This window comes from Equus quagga, chromosome 3, assembly GCF_021613505.1.
Source record: "Equus quagga isolate Etosha38 chromosome 3, UCLA_HA_Equagga_1.0, whole genome shotgun sequence".
NCBI lineage: Eukaryota > Metazoa > Chordata > Mammalia > Perissodactyla > Equidae > Equus > Equus quagga.
The window spans coordinates 73210969-73231765 of NC_060269.1; the positions used below are offsets into that span (position 1 = coordinate 73210969).

General features: G+C 34.9%; 1 protein-coding gene across 1 annotated transcript in view; it reads left to right on the forward strand.

Annotated features, from left to right (window-relative positions):
* SLC9B1 (solute carrier family 9 member B1) overlaps positions 1–20797 on the forward strand; it is a 67382-nt gene that overhangs the window by 39966 nt on the left and 6619 nt on the right. Inside the window, exons 6-9 of the mRNA XM_046656837.1 lie at positions 293–435; positions 1552–1679; positions 16547–16722; positions 20360–20466. Of these exons, the coding sequence (XP_046512793.1) occupies positions 293–435; positions 1552–1679; positions 16547–16722; positions 20360–20466 (554 nt within the window). The remainder of the gene's footprint in view (positions 1–292; positions 436–1551; positions 1680–16546; positions 16723–20359; positions 20467–20797) is intronic.

Below are 20797 nucleotides of genomic sequence, written 5' to 3' on the forward strand. Positions count from 1 at the left end.
GCCTTCTGCTGCCAGAGCAGGGGTGGGGTATCTTTCTGCAGTCTGGCCCCTCCTGCCCATTCTCCCCGCCTGTCCTCACCCTTTACATTCCAGCAACACTGAATTACTTGTACCCTATTGAGAAATGTCATTTCTTACCTCTCTTCCTTTCTTTATGCTGCCTCCTCTACTTGTATGTAACCTGTCCTTCTATAGAGACATAGTGTGTTTGAAGAGGGGAAATTAAACATTTCTGTTTTCTCTCTTGGAAAAATGAACTGAATCAGATATGCTTTGTTTTCTTTCTTTTCAGGGATGTTACTGGCTGGCTTTACCATCAGGAATGTTCCATTCATCAGTAAGCACGTCCATATTAGTAACATGTGGTCTTCAACTTTAAGAAACACTGCCCTTACCGTTATCCTAATACGAGCTGGGCTTGGACTCGATCCACAGGTAGATTTTCAGTTATACCTTGAGTAAAGCTATTTTAAATATTAAAAGCTGGTGGAAAATAAAAAGAGGCAGAATTTTTATTATGGCTGTTCCAAGTGGAGTCTGTAAACAAAACTAAAATAAAGAACAAAAATTTTGCAGAAATATTGGCACCTTAATTTCTGCTTCTGGTCATATTATTACTGATCAAAAGAGAAACCACTGTCCGTCTGATGCCTGTTGGAGATAGTCTTTAATTACTTGTGCAAAGACAAACATCCCTATGCATCATTTGTCTTATTTGGGAGTTGTGGCTTTTCTATGGAGAACTACTTCTCAGTTAACAAAGGACAAGGTCATCCCATAAAAAGTTTTTGCTTTTATTTTGTTTTATTTTTTCAGAGAGATTAAGAATTTCAATGATATTTTTGTTTTATGATTTTTTCTCACAGAAGTACATTCGTGATTATCTTTGCATTATTGTAAAAGCTAATCTTTAAAAATATTTATTAAAATACTACTATAAATCTATTTGGACTTTAAAAAGATAACTATTCATGAATATAACAGCTACTCAGATAAATGTGGCAAATGTTTAAGTGTAGTGGAAATATCTCAAGAGCATAAATAATTATAGACAATGATAATCTACTATATTCTCCATTAGAAAATTTGAAACAATGAGAAAATTTTAAAGTTCTCCATTTTAGTTAATTATGTAGTTTTTAAGTGATTTTCTCTTTTGGCATGTTGATATTTTCTATTTGTAATTATTAAGTTAATTAAACAGTTCATCTTTAAAATTTGACTGATGGAAATAAACCTGTAGGATACTTTCATTATGCTATTTACTAAGAAGATTAAGGAAGGTAGAAATAGTTGTTTAATCACAGAGAATTTGATCTTTTTTAATAATTAAAATATCTTTTATAAAATATGAAAATAGTTTATATTCTGATCTATGATGACATATAAAATGAGCTGTATTAGCATTTCAAGCCCAGTGGGACCATTTGGGAGATTTAGTTTAGTAAAAGCTTATTACTCAAAAAAGACTGTATATTTCAATATAGGCTTAAATAATTTTCTAGTTGGCCATTATAAATTTGTCTAAATGTGACTGTGTTTGTATTTCAGGCTTTGAAGCATTCAAAGGGACTTTGTTTAAGAATGTCTATGGGTCCATGCCTTATGGAGGCATGTGCAGCTGCTGTTATTTCCCACTTCCTTATGAATTTTCCCTGGCAGTGGGGATTTCTATTAGGGTAACTTTTTCTCATTTTTCCCTATGAAAATATTCAGTTAAGGATGCCTGGTTTAAAATTATTGAAATATTCAGAATATTGTGTAGAAAAGTTTCTCATTAAAATTCTTTTCACAGTGGTAGAAAACCTTGGAAATCAATTGGTCAGAACCAGAGCCAGGTCCTAAATCTACCATATCCTTGACAAACATGCCTAGTCCCTAAATGTTTAATGCCAAGATAATTCACTTCATCAGTTTATTTCTTCTCCCCTACATTGTAATCAGTCTCTATTCCTTGACCTGATGGCCTCTTCCTTATACACTATATGTATTATATATATGAGAGATATTTTATATAGATACAAGTTCAGTTTTTAAATTTTTAAGTTCAGTTTTTAAAATTCTTTAAAGCAGCTAGAATTTATTATGTGTTGGAATCTAGATACATTTTTTTCCACATGAACAGGTAGTAGTCTCAACACCAATTGTAGAAAAGTCCTTTCTTCTCCCACTGATTTGAAATGTCAATTTTATCATGTAACAAATCCCATAGATTTGTTTCTATGCTTCGTATTCTATTTTCTTCCAATCTATTTTGTCTATTTTTATGTCACTATCACACAGTTTTAACTATTTTACCTTAACAAAGCAGTGTCTTTTACATTAACTTGGTTTTTCATTCTAAGCTCTTATTCTCCCAAATGAATTTTAAAATCACCTAGTCAAGTTTAATGGAAGTCTTGAGAGATTTTAATTGGCACAGCGCTGAGTTAATAAATTAACTTGGGAGACAGATGACTTCTTTATAATATTTGGGCTTTTCATCCACAAATGTGAAACGTCTCTACAATTATTCAGCTGTTATCTTAAGTACTACAATGTTTATAATTTTTTAAAGGTCTAGACTATCTTCATAGTTTTTTTCTTAGGTATTTTGTGTTTTTTATTGATTAGTGAGTGGAATTTTTTTCATAACATTTTCTAATTAGTTTTAGTTTTTGCAGATAGACAAGAAAGCTACTGATTTTTTAAATTACTTTTGTTGAGGTATAGTTTATGTACAATAAAAAGAGCACTCATTTTTAGTGAACATTTCAATGAGTTTTGACAAATTTTTATATCCATGTAACCACCAGCACAACTGAAATGCAGAATATTTTCATTACCTCCCAAAATTCTCTTGTGTCCCACCCTAGTCTATTTCCACATTGGCCCCAGGCAACCCTTCATCTTTCTTCTGTCACAACAGATTAGATTTTTTTAGAGTTTTAAATAAATGTAATTATACAGTGCACACTCTTTTGTTTTTGGCTTCTTTTGGTCAGCAAGTTGTTTTGAGATGCAGCCATATTATGACTAGTAGTTCATTCCATTTTATTGCAGAGTAGTATTTCATTGTATGAATATACTACCGACTTTATCCATTCACTCATTGATGGATATTTGGATTGTGTCCAGTTTGGGGCTATTACAAATAAAACAGCTATGAATAATGCATTCAAGTCTTTGTGTGGACATTTGTTTTCATTTCTTAGGGAGATAACTGGGAGTAGAATTGCTGGTTAGACAATGTTTAATTTTATTAAGAAACTGTCAAACAGTTTTCCAAAGTATTATAGTATTTTATATTCCCACCAGCAATGTATGAAATTCCAGGCCATCTGTATCCTCTACAATACTCCATAGTGTCTGTCTATTTAATTTTAGCATTTTTTACTGGATGTGTAGTGGTATCAGGTTGTAGTTTTATGGTTATTCATCAAATTTGGAAATTTTTCAGGCATTATTTCTTAAATATTTTGTCCCCCATTTCTTTCTTCTTTTTCTGGAACTACAATTACAGATGTGTTGACTGCTTGATATTATTCTGTAGGTCCCTGATACACTGTTAATTTTTTTTTTGGTAACTCTGTGCTCTGTGCTTCATTTTGGATATATTCTATTGCTATGTCTTCAAGTTCACTGATCTTTTCTTCTGCAGCATTCAATCTTCTGTTAGTCTTATCATGTGAAATTTTCAATTCATGTATTGCATACTTTTAATTGTTACAAGCCATCAGACATTTTTATTTTTTCCAGCTTTATTGAGATATAATTGACGTATAACATTATGTAAGTTTAAGGCATAAAATGTGTTAACTTGATACACATATATTGCAAAATGATTACCAACATAGCATTAGCTAGCACCCCCATCTCATTACATAATTATCATTTCCTTTTTGTGATGAGAACATTTAAGATATATTCTCTTAGCAACTTTCAAGTATATAATACAGCTATATATATAGCTAATATAATAGTGCTCTGGTAGCACTATTAGCTATAATCACCATGCCACACATTAGATCCCCAAAACTTATTCATCTTATAAATACATATATGTATGTATATGTACCATATCATCTTTTTTTTAAAAAAAAGATTTTATTTTTTTCCTTTTTCTTCCCAAAGCCCCTCAGTACATAGTTGTATATTCTTCGTTGTGGATCCTTCTAGTTGTGGCATGTGGGACCCTGCCTCAGTGTGGTTTGATGAGCAGTGCCATGTCTGCGCCCAGGATTCGAACCAACGAAACACTGGGCCGCCTGCAGCGGAGCACACGAACTTAACCACTCAGCCACGGGGCCAGCCCCCCCATATCATCTTTATTCACTCATCCATTGACAGGCACTTAGGTTGTTCCCTTTAATTAATTTTTGTGCATGGTATCAGATACACAAAAGTTTCATTCTTTTGCATGTGGCTGTCCAGTTTTCCCAACATAATTTATTGAAGAGACCTTCTTTTCTCCATTGTATATTCTTGGCTCCTTTGTCGAAGATTAACTGTCCATAGATGTGTAGCTTTGTTTCTGGGCTGTCAGTTCTGTTCCATTGATCTGTGAGTCTGTTTTTTCTGCCAGTATCATGAGGTTTTAGTTGCTGTAGCTTTGTACTATATTTTGACATCCGGGAGTTGAAATCAACTTTGTTCTTTTTTTCTCAGGATTGCTTTGGCTATTTGGGGTCTCCTATGGTTCCATATAAATTTTAGAATTCTTTGTTCTATTTCTGTGAAAAATGTTGGGATTTTGATAGGGTTTGCACAGAATCTGTAGATTGCTTTAGGAAGTATGGACATTTTAACTATGTTAATTCTTCCAATCCAAGAGCATGGAATATCTTTTCATTTGTGTCTTCTTCAATTTCTTTCAATTTCTAGTTTTCGTTATAAAGGTCTTTCACCTCCTTCATTACATTTATAGGTATTTTATCCTTTTTGCTTGGATTGTAAGTGGGATTGTTTTCTTAAGTTATTTAATAGTTTGTCATTAGTGTAAAGAAATGCACCAGATTTTTGTGTATTGACTTTAGATTTTGCAACTTTACTGAATTTGTTTATTAGTTCTAACAGTTTTTTGATGGAGTCTTTAGAGTTTTCTATGTGTAATATCATGTCATCTGTAAATAGTGACAGTTTTACTTCTTCCTTTCCCATTTGTATGCCTTTTATTTCTTTTTCTTTTTCTTTTTGCCTAATTGCTCTGGGTAGGACTTCTGATACTATGTTGAATGAGAGTGGCAAGAGTGGGCATCCTTGTCTTGTTTCTGTTCTTAGAGGGATATCTTTCAGTTTTTCACCATTGAGTATGATATTGGCTTTGTGTTTGTCATATATGGCCTTTATTATGTTAAGGTACTTTCCTTCTCTACCCATTTTATTGAGAGTTATTATCATAAATGGATGCTAAATCTTGTCAAATGCTTTCTCTGCATCTATTGAGATGATTCTATGATTTTTGTTCCTTATTTTGTTAACGTGATGTATCATGTTGATTGATTTGCAGATGTTGAACCATCCTTACATCCCTGGAATAAATCCCACATGATTGTGCTGTGTGATCCTTTTAATGTATTGTTGTATTATGTTTGCTTGTATTTTTTTGAGGATTCTTGCATCTATGTTCATCAGCGATATTGGTCTGTAGTTTTTGTTTGTGTGTGTTGTCCTTGTCTGGTTCTGGTATCAGGGTGACGTTGGCCTTGTAAGATGTGTTAAGAAACATCCCCACTTCTTCAATTTTTTTGAAGAGTTTGAGAAGGATAGGTGTTAAATCTTTGAATGTTTGATAGAATTGAGCAGAGAAGCTATCAGGTCCTGGGCTTATGTTTTGGGGGAGGCTTTTGATTACTGTTTCAATCTCCTTACTAGTCTATTCAGATTCTCTAGTTCTTCTTGATTCAGTTTTGGAATGTTGTATGATTCTAAGAATTTATCCATTTCTTCTAGGTTAGCCAATGTGTTGGTGTATAGCTTTTCATAATATTCTCTTATAATCTTTTGTATTTCTGAGGTGTCCATTGTAATTTGTCCCCTTTCATTTCTGATTTTATTTATTTGAGCTTTCTCTTTTTCTTAGGGAGTCTAGCTAAAGGTTTTTCAATTTTGTTTATCTTTCAAAGAACCAGCTCTTAGAATCTTTGATCTTTTCTCTTGTCTTTTTAGTCCCTGTTTTATTTATTTCTGTTCTGATTTTTATTATTTCCTTCCTTTTACTGACTTTGGGCTTTGTTTGTTCATCTTTTTCTAGTTCCTTTAAGAATAATATTAGATTGTTTATTTCAGGTTTTTCTTGTTTGCTGAGGTAGGCCTGTATTGCTATAAATTTCCCTCTTAGTACTGCTTTTGCTGTGTCGCACATATTTTGGCATGTTGTATTTTTGTTTTCAAGTGTCTCCAGATATTTTTTGACTTCTCCTTTGACTTCTTCATTTATCCAATGGTTTTTCAGTAGCATGTTGTTTACTCTCCACATATTTATGACTTTTCCAGCTTTCTTCCTGTAGTTGATTTCTAGTTTCATACTGTTGTGGTGAAAAAATGTTTGATATAATTTCAACCTTCTTAAATTTATTGAGGCTTCCCTTGTTTCCCAATATATGGTCTATCCTTGAGAATGTTTCATGTGCACTTGAGAAGAATGTGTGTTCTGCTGCTTTTATTTTTTATTTTTTTTAAAGATTGGTACTTGAGCCAACAACTGTTGCCAATCTTTTTTTTTTCCTGCTTTTTCTCCCCAAATCCCCCCAGTACATAGTTGTATATTATAGTTGTGGGTTCTTCTAGTTGTGTATTCTGCTGCTTTTAGATGGAATGTTCTATATATATCTATTAAGTCCAACTGGTCTAATGCTTCATTTAAGGCCAGTGTTTCCTTGTTGACTATCTGTCTGGGTGATCTATCCATTGATGTAAGTGGGGTATTAAAGTCCCTTACTATTATTGTGTCAATTTCTTCCTTTAAGTCTGTTAATAATTGCTTCATATACTTTGGTGCTCCTTTGTTAGGTGCATGTATATTGATAAATGTTAGGTTTTCTTGATGGATTGTCCCCTTAGTATTAGATAATGTCCATCTTTGTCTCTTGTTATTTTTTTGTCTTAAAGTCTATTTTGTCTGATATAAGTAGGGCTATACCTGCTTTCTTTTGGTTGCCATTTTCTTGGAGTATCATCTTCCATCCTTTCACTTTGAATGTATGTTTGTCTTTGGAGCTGAGATGAGTCTCATGAAGGCAGCATATTGTTGGGTCTTGTTTTTTAATCCACCCAGCTACTCTGTGTCCTTTGGTTGGTGAATTCAACTCATTTACATTCAGGATGATTATTGATATAGAGGACTTAATACTGCCATTTTATCTTTTGTTTTCTCATTGCTCTGTATTTCCACTGTTTCTTTTTCCTTGTGTTTCTGTCTTCCATTTTACTTTGGTGGTTTACTGTGATATTTTTCTCAGTTTTCTGTGTTTTTTATGTTTTCTGTCTCTGTTCTGAATTTTTGATTCGTGGTTAACATGAGGTTTCCATAGAAGGTCTCATATATAGGATAGTCCTTTTTCTGCTGATAGCATCTTATCTCCATTTGTCTATACAGGTTTTCTCCTTTTCTTCTTCCCCTTCTATGTTTTTGTTGGTACAAATTATCCCTTTTTATATTGTGAGTGCATCACCAAATTGAAGTGGTTATAGTTATTTTTAAAGCTTCCTTTTCTGTTTTAACTTTTATGTTATAATTAAGTGCTTATTAATCTATTCTAACATAGAGTTGTGTTTTTCTGATTCTATTTATGACCTTGCTCAAAGTTTTGTACACCTTTGTCTTTTCAGTTCAGGTAGGAGAGCTCCTTGTAACATTTATTGTATGGCAGGTCTAGTGGCAATGAACTCCCTCAGCTTATGTTTGTCTGAGAAGTCCTTTATTTCTCCTTCATATCTGAAGGATAACTTTGCTGGATAGAGTAGTCTTGGCTGACAGTTTTTATTTTTCAATATTTTGAATATATCGTTCCACTCTCTCCAGGCCTGTAGAATTTCTGATGAGAAATCTACTGATTGCCTAATGGGGATTCCCTTGTAGGTTTTTGGTTATTTTTTCCTCTGGCTGCCTTTAATCTTCTTTTTTTGTCATTGACTTTTGACAGTTTCTTCATCATGTATCTTGGAGAAGGTCTTTTTGTGTTGAGATAATTGGGTGTTATATTAGCTTCATAGATTTGTACATCCAGTCCTTTACCAGGTTTGGGAAGATCTCAGCTATTATTTCTTTAAATAAGCTCTCTGCTCCTTTCTCCCTCTCTTCTCCTTCTGGGATGCTCATTATGTTGCCCTTTCTAATGTAGTCAGATAATTCTCATAGAATTTCTACATTTTTTAAAATCTTAGTTCTCTCTCTTTTTCCACCTGAATCATTTCTAGATTCCTGTCTTCAAGTTCACCAATTCTCTCTTCCATATGGTCTGTTCTATTTCCAGTGCTTTTTATGGGTCTGTTTCTGGACTGTCTCTTCTTACCCAGTGGCCTATTTGTCATCTTCTGTGTTAATTACTGTAGCTTTATAATAAGTCTTGATATCTTATAGAACAAAACACTCACTTTTATTATCTTCCTCAAAAGTGTTTTCATTCTTCATAACCCTTTATATTTCCATGTAAATTTAGAATCACTTTGTAAATCTCCACCAAAAATTAACATTTTGATTGAAATTATATTGAATCTATAGATCAATTAGGAGACAAATGATACATTTACAATATTGAGTTATTCAATCCACGCTCATGGTCTGCCCCTCTATTGATTTATTTATTCTCTAATTTTTCTTAATCAGGTTTTTTTCCCCCTGCACAGAGGTCCTGCATATGTTTAATTAGATTTATTCCTAGGCATTTGATAGTTTTCAAAGATATTATAAATAGTACCTTTATTTTTTTACATTTTTATGATTTGTTGCTCATATTTATTTATTAATTAATATTTCATTAATATAAATAAATAAACATTAATTTATTTATTTTCCATATTGCTTTTGTCTCCAGCAACCTTGGTATACTCATTAACTCAAATTTTATCTGTAGGTTGCTTTGGCTTTTCTACATGTACAGCCATATTATCTATGGATAATGACAGCTTTACTTCTTCTTTTCCAATATATATAGACAATCTATTTTTCTTTCCTTATGGCACTGATTAGGACCTTCAATATAATGTTGATTAGAAGTGGTGATAGTAGGCATCTTTGTCTCAATCCTATATTTGTTATAAGTATTTTGTAGCTTCCCTTTATTAGATTATGGGTTCCCTTATATCCTTAGTTTGCTGAAAGTTTTTATTGTAAATAGGTGTAGAATTTTATCAAATGATTGTTTTGCTTCTATTGAGATGATATGAGTTTTCTCATTTATTCTATTATAGTGAATTATGTTCATTAACTTTCTAATGTAAGCCAAACTTTCATTCATAAAATGGATCCAATTTGGTCATCATACTTATAATTTTCAACTTTCCTGTACCATTTTGTTTTAGATGTATACCTTACTAACAACTCAGAGCTGAACTTTTTCAGTCCAGTCAGAGAGGCTCTGTCTTAAACAGATCCATCCATCTAATTCATTAGAGATCAATTTAATGCTTTCATTTTACTTATTAAAATATACTTTCTTATGATTTTCATTCTTTTTCACTTTTCCTACCTTTCATTGGATTAACAGCATTTTCTTTGTTTCACTTTTGTTTATTCCTTTACTATTTAGAAATTAGAAAGTCATTCCCCTAGTGATTACCTATAATTTTGGAAAACATGCACTTAAATTTATAGCATGTTTTTACTTTTCTCCACTCCCTCATATATTCTCTCAACAGTTGATGTAATCTAGAGCCTTAGTCTGAGATTATTTTTAAGTTTTCTTTACAATAAACACTTTTATAGATTTATCAATGCTTTGCTGCTCATCATTGTTTCTTGCAACGATAATCATAATAATTATAGTAGTAGCAAACATTTATATAATGCTTGCCATGTGCCAGGAACTTTGTGAAGTGCTTGACAATTAGTAACTTATTTAATCCTCATAACAGCCCTGTGAAGTGTTCCAAATTTTTTTGTATGTAAACTGAGACAAAGAGATGATACCTGGTTCTCCTAAGGTCGGACAACTAATGGGTGGATCCAGAACTTTAGTTTTAGAGGCTTTATTCTTAATGTCCATACAATCCTGCCTATATCCTTTTATTTCTGATCTCCTTTCTTTTCTACTAAGTTGTTTTCCCGGTGAGTTGATCTTCTAGTTCTTTTAAAACTGATCAGTGGATGATAAACTGCATCACTGAATGTCTGAAAATGACTTCCATATTTCTTAGTATTAAATTTTAGGTTCAAAATTATTTTCCCTCAATACTTTAAACATATCATTGTTATCTATTTGCATTAATTTGCTCATGGGGATTTTCTTATCAAACTAATTCTTAATTCCTTTTTTAGGTAGTCTAATCTAATTTTTTTCTCTTTGGAAGCTTGGTTTTCTGAATTTTTCCTATAAAGAATTTCTTGCTATGCAAAGTATGTTCCTCAGCCGGAAACACTAGTATCACCTAAAAACTTGTTAGAAATGCAGAATCTTGGGCCCCACCCCAGAACTTTGAAATAGAGTCTGCATTTTAATGAGATCCTAATGTAATTTTGTTTGTGTATTAAAGTTTGAAGAACACTCTCAGATAGGTCTTTTTTCTGAGTGAAATTGTTCAAACATGAAACAGAGTAGAGAGAATAATATAATGAACACCTAAATACCCTTAACTTAAACTTAACAATCCCTAATTAATATTAAAGTAAATTACAGACATGATGATATTGCACTCCTGTATCCTGCAGTATGCATTTCTAAAAGGTAAAGGCATTTTTTAAAACTAAATTAAAAACAATTCCTTTATATCCTTTGGTGGGTCTTTTTATTTTTTTATTTATTTTATTTATTTTATTTCAGTAACATTGGATTATAACATTATATAGTTTTCAGATGTACATCGTAATATATTTAGAATTCTGTGTAGATTACAGCATGTTCACCACCCAAAAACTAATTAGAGTCCATCACCACACGTGAGCCTAATCACCCCTTTTACCCTCCCCCCTCCCCCCTTCCCCTATGGTAACCACCAATCCAATCTACATTGCTATGTGTTTGTTTATTGTTGTTTTTATCTTCTACTTATGAGTGAGATCATATGGTATTTGACTTTCTCCCTCTGACTTATTTCACTTAGCATAATACCCTCAAGGTCCATCCATGTTGTTTTAAAATTTATTTTACTCAATATTTGATGAGATCTTTCAATCAGAGGATTGTGTGTTTTTTCACCAAGTCTTGGATATATCTTTGGTCTCTCCTCAGTTGTCTTTTATTAAGTCCTTTTGTAATTCCCTCCTCCATATCTATTTTTTCCTTAGACTCTTCACCTCTTGTCTTTTTGCAGTACACACTGGAAAATTTTCTCTAGTTATTAACTCACTCTTCAGCTATGTTTGTATCACCTATTTCTTTCTTTAATTTTTGCATTGATTAATTTCTAAGAGCTATAGCTGAAATGTTATGGATTGATGCACTATACTTTCATGATTCTGAGGATATTTACAGTTATTCTGAAGTCATGGTCTGGTTTCTCTCTTTCTAGTATATCTCTTTCCTCAGGGATAAATTTTTCCCATTTAATGAACATAGTATCTCAATTCAAAGTGTTGGCTTTTCCCAAATATTTGGTGATACTTTAACAGGTGCTCATTTTTGTATTTGAAACTCCCTATTAACTTGTGATTTCTTTATCTATTTGCTATTGCCCTCTTTCAGGGAACAGGCCAGTCACATTGCCAAGCAAGGTACCTTAGAAGCTCAGGCTGAGATTAAGATTCTTATGCAAGTGATTTATTGAGGGGGCTCTCAGTAGAAACGTCTAAGTGAAGGAAGCCAGATAAGACTGTGGGAAAAGTTAGTGGTTCCCAAACTTTGCTATGCATTAAAATCACCTGGGGAGCTTTTGAAAATCCCGAGATTAAGAGGAATGATGTCAGCAAGATAGCAGAATATGAAGCCCCAGGCTCTCCTTCCCCCACAGAGACACTGACTTAACAATATAAGGACCAGGTTACCTTTGTGAGAACTCCAGAAACCACTTGAGAGGTTACAGCATCCCATGTAAACACAAGGCCAAGAAGAGGCACACTGAAGCAATTTGGACATTTCATTGCACTTACTCACCTTACCCTATACCCCTTCCTGCACAGCAAGGGGCAATCAGGAGAAAACTCCCAACTCAGGACTTCCCCCTCATGAAGGAAAGAAAAAGCTGGAACATGTGTCCTACATGCTAGCTTTTTGAGGGGCTACCCAAAGGACTGGTTTCTGTCTTACCTGACACCGAGCACTGACAGAAAAGTGAGTGGCACACTTTGGATGCCTGAGGTCCACTGAAAACAAAGGTGAGTCCTATGGGTTGTTACAGTTCCAGAGATATTGCATTACTTCAGATAGACATCCAAGGGTGCTCCAGAGTAGAAAACAGCAAAACTCTTCAGCTGGAGATAACACACCCGAGCCCAGAGAAGACACATCCCAGAAAGGTTTGAGAGGTCAATAGATTCTCTAGATAGTCTTATTGGTGAAGACATTTCCCTAGTGAAAACAATCCATAAAGACTGGGAGAGGTAGCCGTTTTTTCAAATAAGAAATTTAACAAAAAATAATAAGGCATACAAAGAAACAGGGAATCATGGATCAATCAAAGGAATAAAATGAATCTCCAGAATCCTACCTTAAACAAATGGAAATGTATGAATTACTCAACAAATAATGCAAAGTAACCATTGTAAAGATACTCAAAGAGCTAAAAGAAATCAGGAAAATGATGCATCAACAAAATGAGAATACCAACATAGATATAGAAACTGTAAAAAAAAGAAGAGCCAGAAATAAATTCTGGAGCTGCAGAATACAATAACTAAGTTGAAAAATTGACTAGAGGAGATCAACATCAGACTGGATCAAGCAGAAGAATTGGTGAACTCAAAGACAGGTCATTTGAAATTATTGAGTCAGAGGAGCAAAAAGAAAAACAAACACAAAAAAGTAAGGGGATCCTAAAGGACTTATGGGATACCGTTAAATGGACAAGTCTATGCATTATGGGAGTTCCAGGAGGAAAAGAGAGAGATAAATGGTCAGAAAGCCCATTTGAAGTAATAATGGCCAGAAACTTCCAAATTTGAGGAAGGAAATGTACATACAAATTCAAGAAGCTGAAAGAATCCCCACTAAGATAAAACTGAAGAGACCTACACTGAGACACATATTCAAGCTGTCAAAAGTCACAGAAAGAGAGAATCTTGAAAGCAGCAAGAGCTCCCACAAGATAACAATTGGATTTCTCAGCAGAAACCTTGCAGGTCAGAAGAGAATGGTGTGATATATTCAAAATACTGGGGGAAAAAACCTGCCAACCAGGAATATTACAACCAGCAAACCACACGTAAAAGCTTCATGACATTGAATTTGGCAATGATTTCTTGGATATAACACTAAAAGCACAGGCAACAAAAGCAAAAACAGACAGATAGGACTGCATAAAATTTAAAAACTTCTGCACAGCAAAGGCAACAATTAACAAAGTGAAAAGACGACACACAGAATGGGAGAAAATAATTGCAAACCATATATCCGAAAAGATCAATATTCAGAATATATAAAGAACTACAACTCAACAATTAAAAAAAAGAAACCTTGACTAAATAGTGGGCAAAGGACTTGAATAGACATTTCTCCAAAGAACATATACAAATGGCCAACAAGCACATGAAAGTGCTCAACATCTATAATCACTAGAGAATGCAAAGCAAAACTACAATGAGGGGGCCAGCCCCTTGGCCAAGTGGTTAAGTTCATGTGCTCCTCTTCGGTGGCCCAGGGTTTTTCCAGTTCGGGGCCTGGGGGTGGACATGACACCAGTCATCAACCCATGCTGAGGGGGCATCCCACATAGCACAACCAGGAGGACCTACAACTAGAATATACAGCTATGTACTGGCAGGCTTTGGGGAGAAGAAGAAGGAAAAAAAATAACTATAATAACTATAATGAGATATCACCTCAAACCCATTAGGTTGGCCACTACCAAAAAAAAAAAAAAAACCAGAAAATAACAAGTGTTGACACAAATGTAGAGAAACTGGAACACTTGTGCACTGCTGTTTGGAATATAAAATGGGCAGCTGCTATGCAAAACAGCTTGGAGTTTCCTCAAAAAACTAAAAATAGCATTACCATATAATCCATTAATCTCACTTCTGGGTATATATCCAAAAGAATTGAAAGCAGGATCTCAGCAAGGTATTTGCACATCCACGTTCATTGCAGCATTTTTCACAATAGCCAAGAGGTAGAAGCAGCCCAAATATCCATTGACAGATGAATAGATAAAGAAAATGTGGTGTATATGTACAATGGAATATTATTCAGCTGTAAAAAAGAAGGAAATCTTGTCACATTCTACGACATGGATGAACCTTGAGGAATTTATGCTGAATGAAATAAGCCAGGACAAAAACTACTAGAGTCGTCAAAATCTTGGTAACAGAAAGTAGAATAGTGGTTTCCAGGGCTTTGGATGAGGGGGACAAGGGTCATTGTTCAATGGGTATAGAGTTTCAATTTTGCAAGATGAAAAAGTTCTAGAGATCTGTTACACAACAATATGAATACAGTTAACACTACCGAACCGTACACTTAAAAATGGTTGAGAGTAAATTTTATATTATGTCTTTTTAAAAAACTTTTTAAAAATTCCAGTACTCTAGTCGAATTCCATCCTAAATCAGGTCAGAATGTCTTGAAACGGGAGCCAGGCGTTAGTACTTTTCAAAGGTCTCCAAGTACACAGTAGGCAACCTCTAGGACGGCTCCCACTGACCCCTGCTTTCTGATATTTACACTTCTGTGTAATACCCTCTTCTTGACTGTGGGCTGGACTTATTGACTTGCTTCTAACGGACAGAATGGAGCAGAAGTGATAGGATGTACTTGTAAGATTAGGTTTGAGAAGACCATGGCTTCTAGCTTGCATGTTCTCTCTTGCATTCTCTTTGATTGCTTCTCTGAGTGGGAGCCGGCTGCCATGTCGTGAGCAGCCCTGAGGAGAAGTCCCCATGGCAAGAGACTGAAAGCCTGCCAGCAGCCATGTGAATAAACTTGGAAGCAGGTCTTCACCCACCCACCTCGTGAGAGACCTTGAGCCAGAGGCATACAGCTAAGCCACACCCAGATTCCTGACCCACAGAAGTTGTGAGATAATAAATGTTTGTTGTTTTAAGCTGCTAAATTTGGGGATGATTTGTTATACAGCAACAGATAAAAAATACACCAGGTCATTCCAATGTGCAGTAAAGTTCAGGAACCACTGAAGTAGGCAAATATGTGTTTTCAGAGAATTCTAGACTCTTCTTGAGTACACAGGGCAATCTTGAGCGTAAAATGTACCAGAGAGGTTGTACAGCCAGGGGAAAAGGCGCTAACCTGTAAGACCCTCACATCAGTCAGTCATTGGCAGGAGCTATCCGGAAGGAGGGTAGGAGGGTAGGGGTGGGGAAACCTAGGCATCCCCAAGTAAGCTCTTGTCATGGGGGGAGGCTCCTGGAAAGCTGCAGGTGTCAGTAGTCAGCAGCCAACAAGCAGCAGCTGGGGGATGTATGCACTGGCCTGGTAAATGGGCTCTGGTGGGGCCCCAAGAGCATCTTTCCATGGGGTACACCTCAGCCTTTATAAATTGAATGTGGAAAAGATGAGGCAAGGTTCTGGATGAGATATACTGACAGAAGGTATTCTGGGCAGGAGTTTCCCTATTCCTCATGGATGTCATCAACCACTCCAGGAATTTTCTCACTCGCCTTCATAACTTAGGTGCCCACAGTCACTATTCGTTCTTTGGGGCAGACACCTCTGTCCCTTATTGGCTTGTTCAAGAGGTAGGAATGGTAGAGAGTACACTTGTCTGGCCATCTTACAGTGGTACTCCAAATAATCACCCATTTGATTTCCTCAGAGGTCCCTCCTGCTCCCAGCATCTGCCGTTTCTGGGCTTGGAGCATTTTTAGAAGTACACCATATCTTTGTAGCAATCTTTACTTATGCACATTTTGGCTTATGGTTTCCTTTTTCGATCCTAAACTCTCTGTCTCTTATCTTCCTGGGATACACGTAGCTTCTTGTCCCTTGAGGACTCCTCTCTTTTCTCCAGTTAGGTTATGGATTTTTCTATTACTTTTCTATCTTTATCTCAGAGGATTTAGGGATGGCAGCAGAGGCTGCAACTGTGCTCAGCCCAACATCTTGGATGAAATCTCTATAAAATTTTAGCCAGCACTAAAAAATACGTGAAAAGTTTTACCACCATTAAATGACATTCACTCAAAAGCAGAATTGTTCCATTTGAAGTTGCTGTAAAGGTTAACATACTTGTAAAATTTAATATAAAACACTATTTGGTTAAAAGGATGTTTTAAAATTGGTTTTCAAAGTCTTTCTCTCAGTTTTGTACTAGGCGCTGTCTCTCCTGCTGTTGTCGTCCCTTCCATGCTGGTTTTGCAAGAAAAAGGATATGGTATTGAGAAAGGCATTCCAACCTTACTAATAGCTGCTAGCAGTTTGGAAGACATCCTGGCTATCACTGGATTCAATACATGCTTGAGCATCGTCTTTTCCACAGGTGAACAAGAAAATACAGCAGCTGCCGTAGCGTCATAGCTCTTTCTGCGTTAGTTCTTCAAACAAGGTTTCCAGCTTTACTGCTCCATTTATAAACCATGACTTATTTACGTTTAACATCTTTTATTCTTTGTAGAAAGCTCATTCTAGACCAGGGAAGAAATTTCAATGGGTTAAGAAACCACTGCTTAACACAAATGATTTCATTTTAATAATCATATATTTCAATTAATTTTATAACCTATATTATTACCATTTATCTGATCATATTACTTTGGAATGTTATCACAGTTTTTGATAGAAAATTTTAAGCAGCAATATTATTAGTACTACTAATATATTTAGTAGATGTTTTTGAAATGTACCTTTTTGGCCATCATTATAAATAACTGGTTGCTCTATTATTAAGACAACTTAAGTATACAGGGCGTGGACAATTGTGTGCCTTTTTGGTAGTGGTGGGACAATATCCTGCACCAATTCTGAATCCAAAGGTGATATTTAGTCTTGAATATCACTCTGCAGAAATTGTGAAAGTAAACATTTCCAAATTTAGTAATGTTTTAATTATCTGCAATGTTTGAAATTGTCTTCTGTATTATTGAAGCACCAAAATATTTTTAAGTTGAAGAGTAGTATATATAGTTTCTCTTAAAATCATAAGATGTAAATACATAAGAAGGAAAAAAAGGAAAAGATAAAAACAAAATATGCAATACTCGTGACCCCAAGAATAATAATTCTGAATATTTTGATGTAAATCCACCCAGACTTCTCCCTCTTTCCTTCTCTCTTTCCCTCACACTCTCTTTCTCTTCTCTCTCAATATTCTTATGAAATTATTGAACATGGACCATGTTTTCTTGTAACCTGAGTTTTTTTGCACTTAACTTTATATCACAAACACATTTCTTTTCAGTAAATATATTTCTATGACATTTTTAATGGTTGCATATTATTTGATTGGCTGCATCATAATTACTTAAGCCGTTGAAAATTGAATTTGACTCCAATATTTCCTATTAAAATAATGCCTGGTTGAACATCTTGTAGCTAAATAGTTGTACCTACTTAATATTTTCTTAATCTTAAAAGTGGAATTGTTGAGCTAAAAAGTATATAGAGTTATAAGCTTTTTAAAACATATTGTCACAATATCATTTCCTACCAGGGTGCACAGACTTACCACTTTCTCTTCATTTTCTTCAAAATAGGTATACTAGTCTTTCTTACCTCTGCTAATTGGAGAGGTGGAAGATGAGGCCTCTTCAAATGGGAGGTTTTATAAATTGCTTTTCTTGAAATCTTTTGCCTGTTATCTTATAGATGTATTCATCTTTTGTTCTTTTAGATTTGTCAGGATTCTGCATAAAATTAAGAATTATAACCCTTTGTTTTATATCCTATAGTTTTTCCAATTTGTAATTTGCCTTTTAACTTTATCTCTTTTTTTGCCATTCAGAAGTTCTAAATTTTTTATTGTCTAATCTGGCAGTCTTTTCCTACGTGACTGGTATCAGTCATTATGTCAAAAAATATTTTTTGTGCTGCTCTTCCATTGTGCCAAACACTGTGCCAAACTCTGAGGATAAACAGTGAACAACAGTATCGGCTTTTATTGAGTAATTGCTCGGTACTTGCTCCAAGTTCCATAGATGTCCCCACTCATTTAATAGTCACAATAGCTCTATGCTTATTTTACAGATAAGAAAACTGAGGAACAGAATTAAGTAACTTGCTCAAAATCACAGATCCAATGAGTAGAGGAGCCAAGATGTGAATCTGGCAGTCTGACCCCAGACCCGCACTTCTAAGCTCCACCCTGTACTGCCCGCTGACACAGCAGACACAGAAGACCCATGTGGCCGTGTTCTCCAGGAGTTTATATTAAACAGATAATTACAAAGGTGATGAATATCACGTAGGATAGGATGCTATGGGAACATGCTACAGGAGACCAAACCTAATTTGAGGAGAACCAAAAAAGTGAAAAACCCAGCAGGTAGATGCTCAGAAAATCCTCTCCCACCTCCTGACCATATAAACTGTCACTGAAAATTTCACGGACTTTCAAGGTTTTACACAATAGATCTCCAATACGTGTATATTTTGGAATATGGCGAATGTTGAGATCTAACCTTGTCTTCTGAGTCAACTGGCGTTTTTGTCATTGTATAATGTCCTTCTTTATCTCTTGTGGCAGTATTTAATTTAACATCTTTTTTGTCTGATATAAGTATGACCACTCCTGCTTTTTTGGTTACTATTCGCATGGAGTATCTTTTTCCATTCTTATAGTTATAACAATCTATTCTAAAGTGGTAACAACTGAACTTCATCCTCCTCGCTTTATGTTATCAACACCACAAATTATATTTTTATGTTGTGTATCCGCTAACATAATTTTATGGTTAGTTATTTTTTACGCTTTTATCTTAAATTTTATAACAAAATTAAAAGTGATTTACTCGCCACTGTTACAGTATTGCAGAATTCTGAATTCATCGACATACTTACCTGTACCAGAGGTTTATATTTGTCTGCTTTTGTGTTGCTATCGAAGGTCCTTTTATTTCCACTTGAAGGATTCCCTTTAACATTCCTGGTAATGCAAGGCCAGTGGTGATGAACTCCCTCAGCTTTTGTTTATCTGGGGAAGTTTTCATTTCTCCTTCATTTTGAAGGACAATTTTGTGGAATACTACTCTTGGTTGGCAGGTTTTTTCTTTCAACACTTTGAGTATACCATCCCACCCTCTTCTGGCCTGTAAGGTTTCCACTGTGAAATACCCTGGTAATCTTATAAGTGCTCCTGTGGATATGATGACTCACTTTTCTCTTGCTGCAACTTCTTAGTTGGTTTGTAGACTGTCATAAAGGCTTTCGGACTGTATATTGTTAAGTTGGTGTCTCTGTGGGGGATCGAGGTTCTGGGGCTTCCCATTCCACCATTTTGCTGTTGTCACCCCTTATTTTTATTGTTTTTAATGAAAAAATATTTCTAAAATACATATATTTACATGCTGCCTTGACCTAAATTCACAGAGCATAACTGAACTTTTTTGTGACCCAGGATCATTTTTTTAAGCTTATTATAATAAGCTACAGATATGCATACATAAAATATACTGGAAACTCAATTGACCCTTGAATATTCCTAGGATTGACCCTGGAATAAATCTTTTTTATGTTGTTGTTTTATTGTTCTTTTTATGTTTAAATCATTTGTATCTTTGTCTTAATAGTACATCAGAGAAGAAACATTACCAGCCAGGTGCTAGGTGCCAGAGGTGCTCCTTTGTCGGTCTCTGTCCGTTCTTCTACCTCACCTGGTGCTTCAGGTTGGGTGTGTAAGGGGACTACTTTGTGGCTTATCACTTCTTTGTTTTCTGGCCTATTTATTCAATGAACATTTCCCAGTTGTGTATAAATATAAATTATTTGAGAGTCCATATTTAATTTATCAAATAAATCTGTGTATATTTTCACATATGTAAATATTAAAAGTCTATTTTTGTATATTTGTTCTATAAAATATGTGCCTTTCTTCAAGAAGCACCTTGATTTGATTTTCTGCTGTGTTGGGCGTGTTAGAATGTTTCTCTGTGAAATGTTTTCCTGCTTGTGTGCTCTTACAGGTGGTATACTGGGTAACGTCATAGCCTCTTTTTGGGACGTACTTGTTGGTGTGCTGGTTGGAACTCTTTTGGGATTTTTTCTTCGATATTTTCCAAGTGGAGATCAGGTGAATAAAAAATTAATCTATTTTCTAGAAGTGTAGTATTAGACATTTCTTTCAAAAATTTGAACTTTTGGAAGATCTATAAAATATTAAATTTAATATTCAATTCTCTTTCCCAAAAGTAGCCTTCAGTGACTACTCTGCTTAAACCCAAGTTGTGATTGGTGCAGGGCAATGGCAATTTGGCAAATAAGGAATATCAGGAAAATGTACTCAACTCAGAGCACCCTCTCCATTCCACCCCACCCCTTCTTCACTAACTTGCCTATTGACTCCTGACAGTTTTTCCTAACCTTTTTTCCCCCAAACTTTCCCTTGAACATTTTTGGAGATA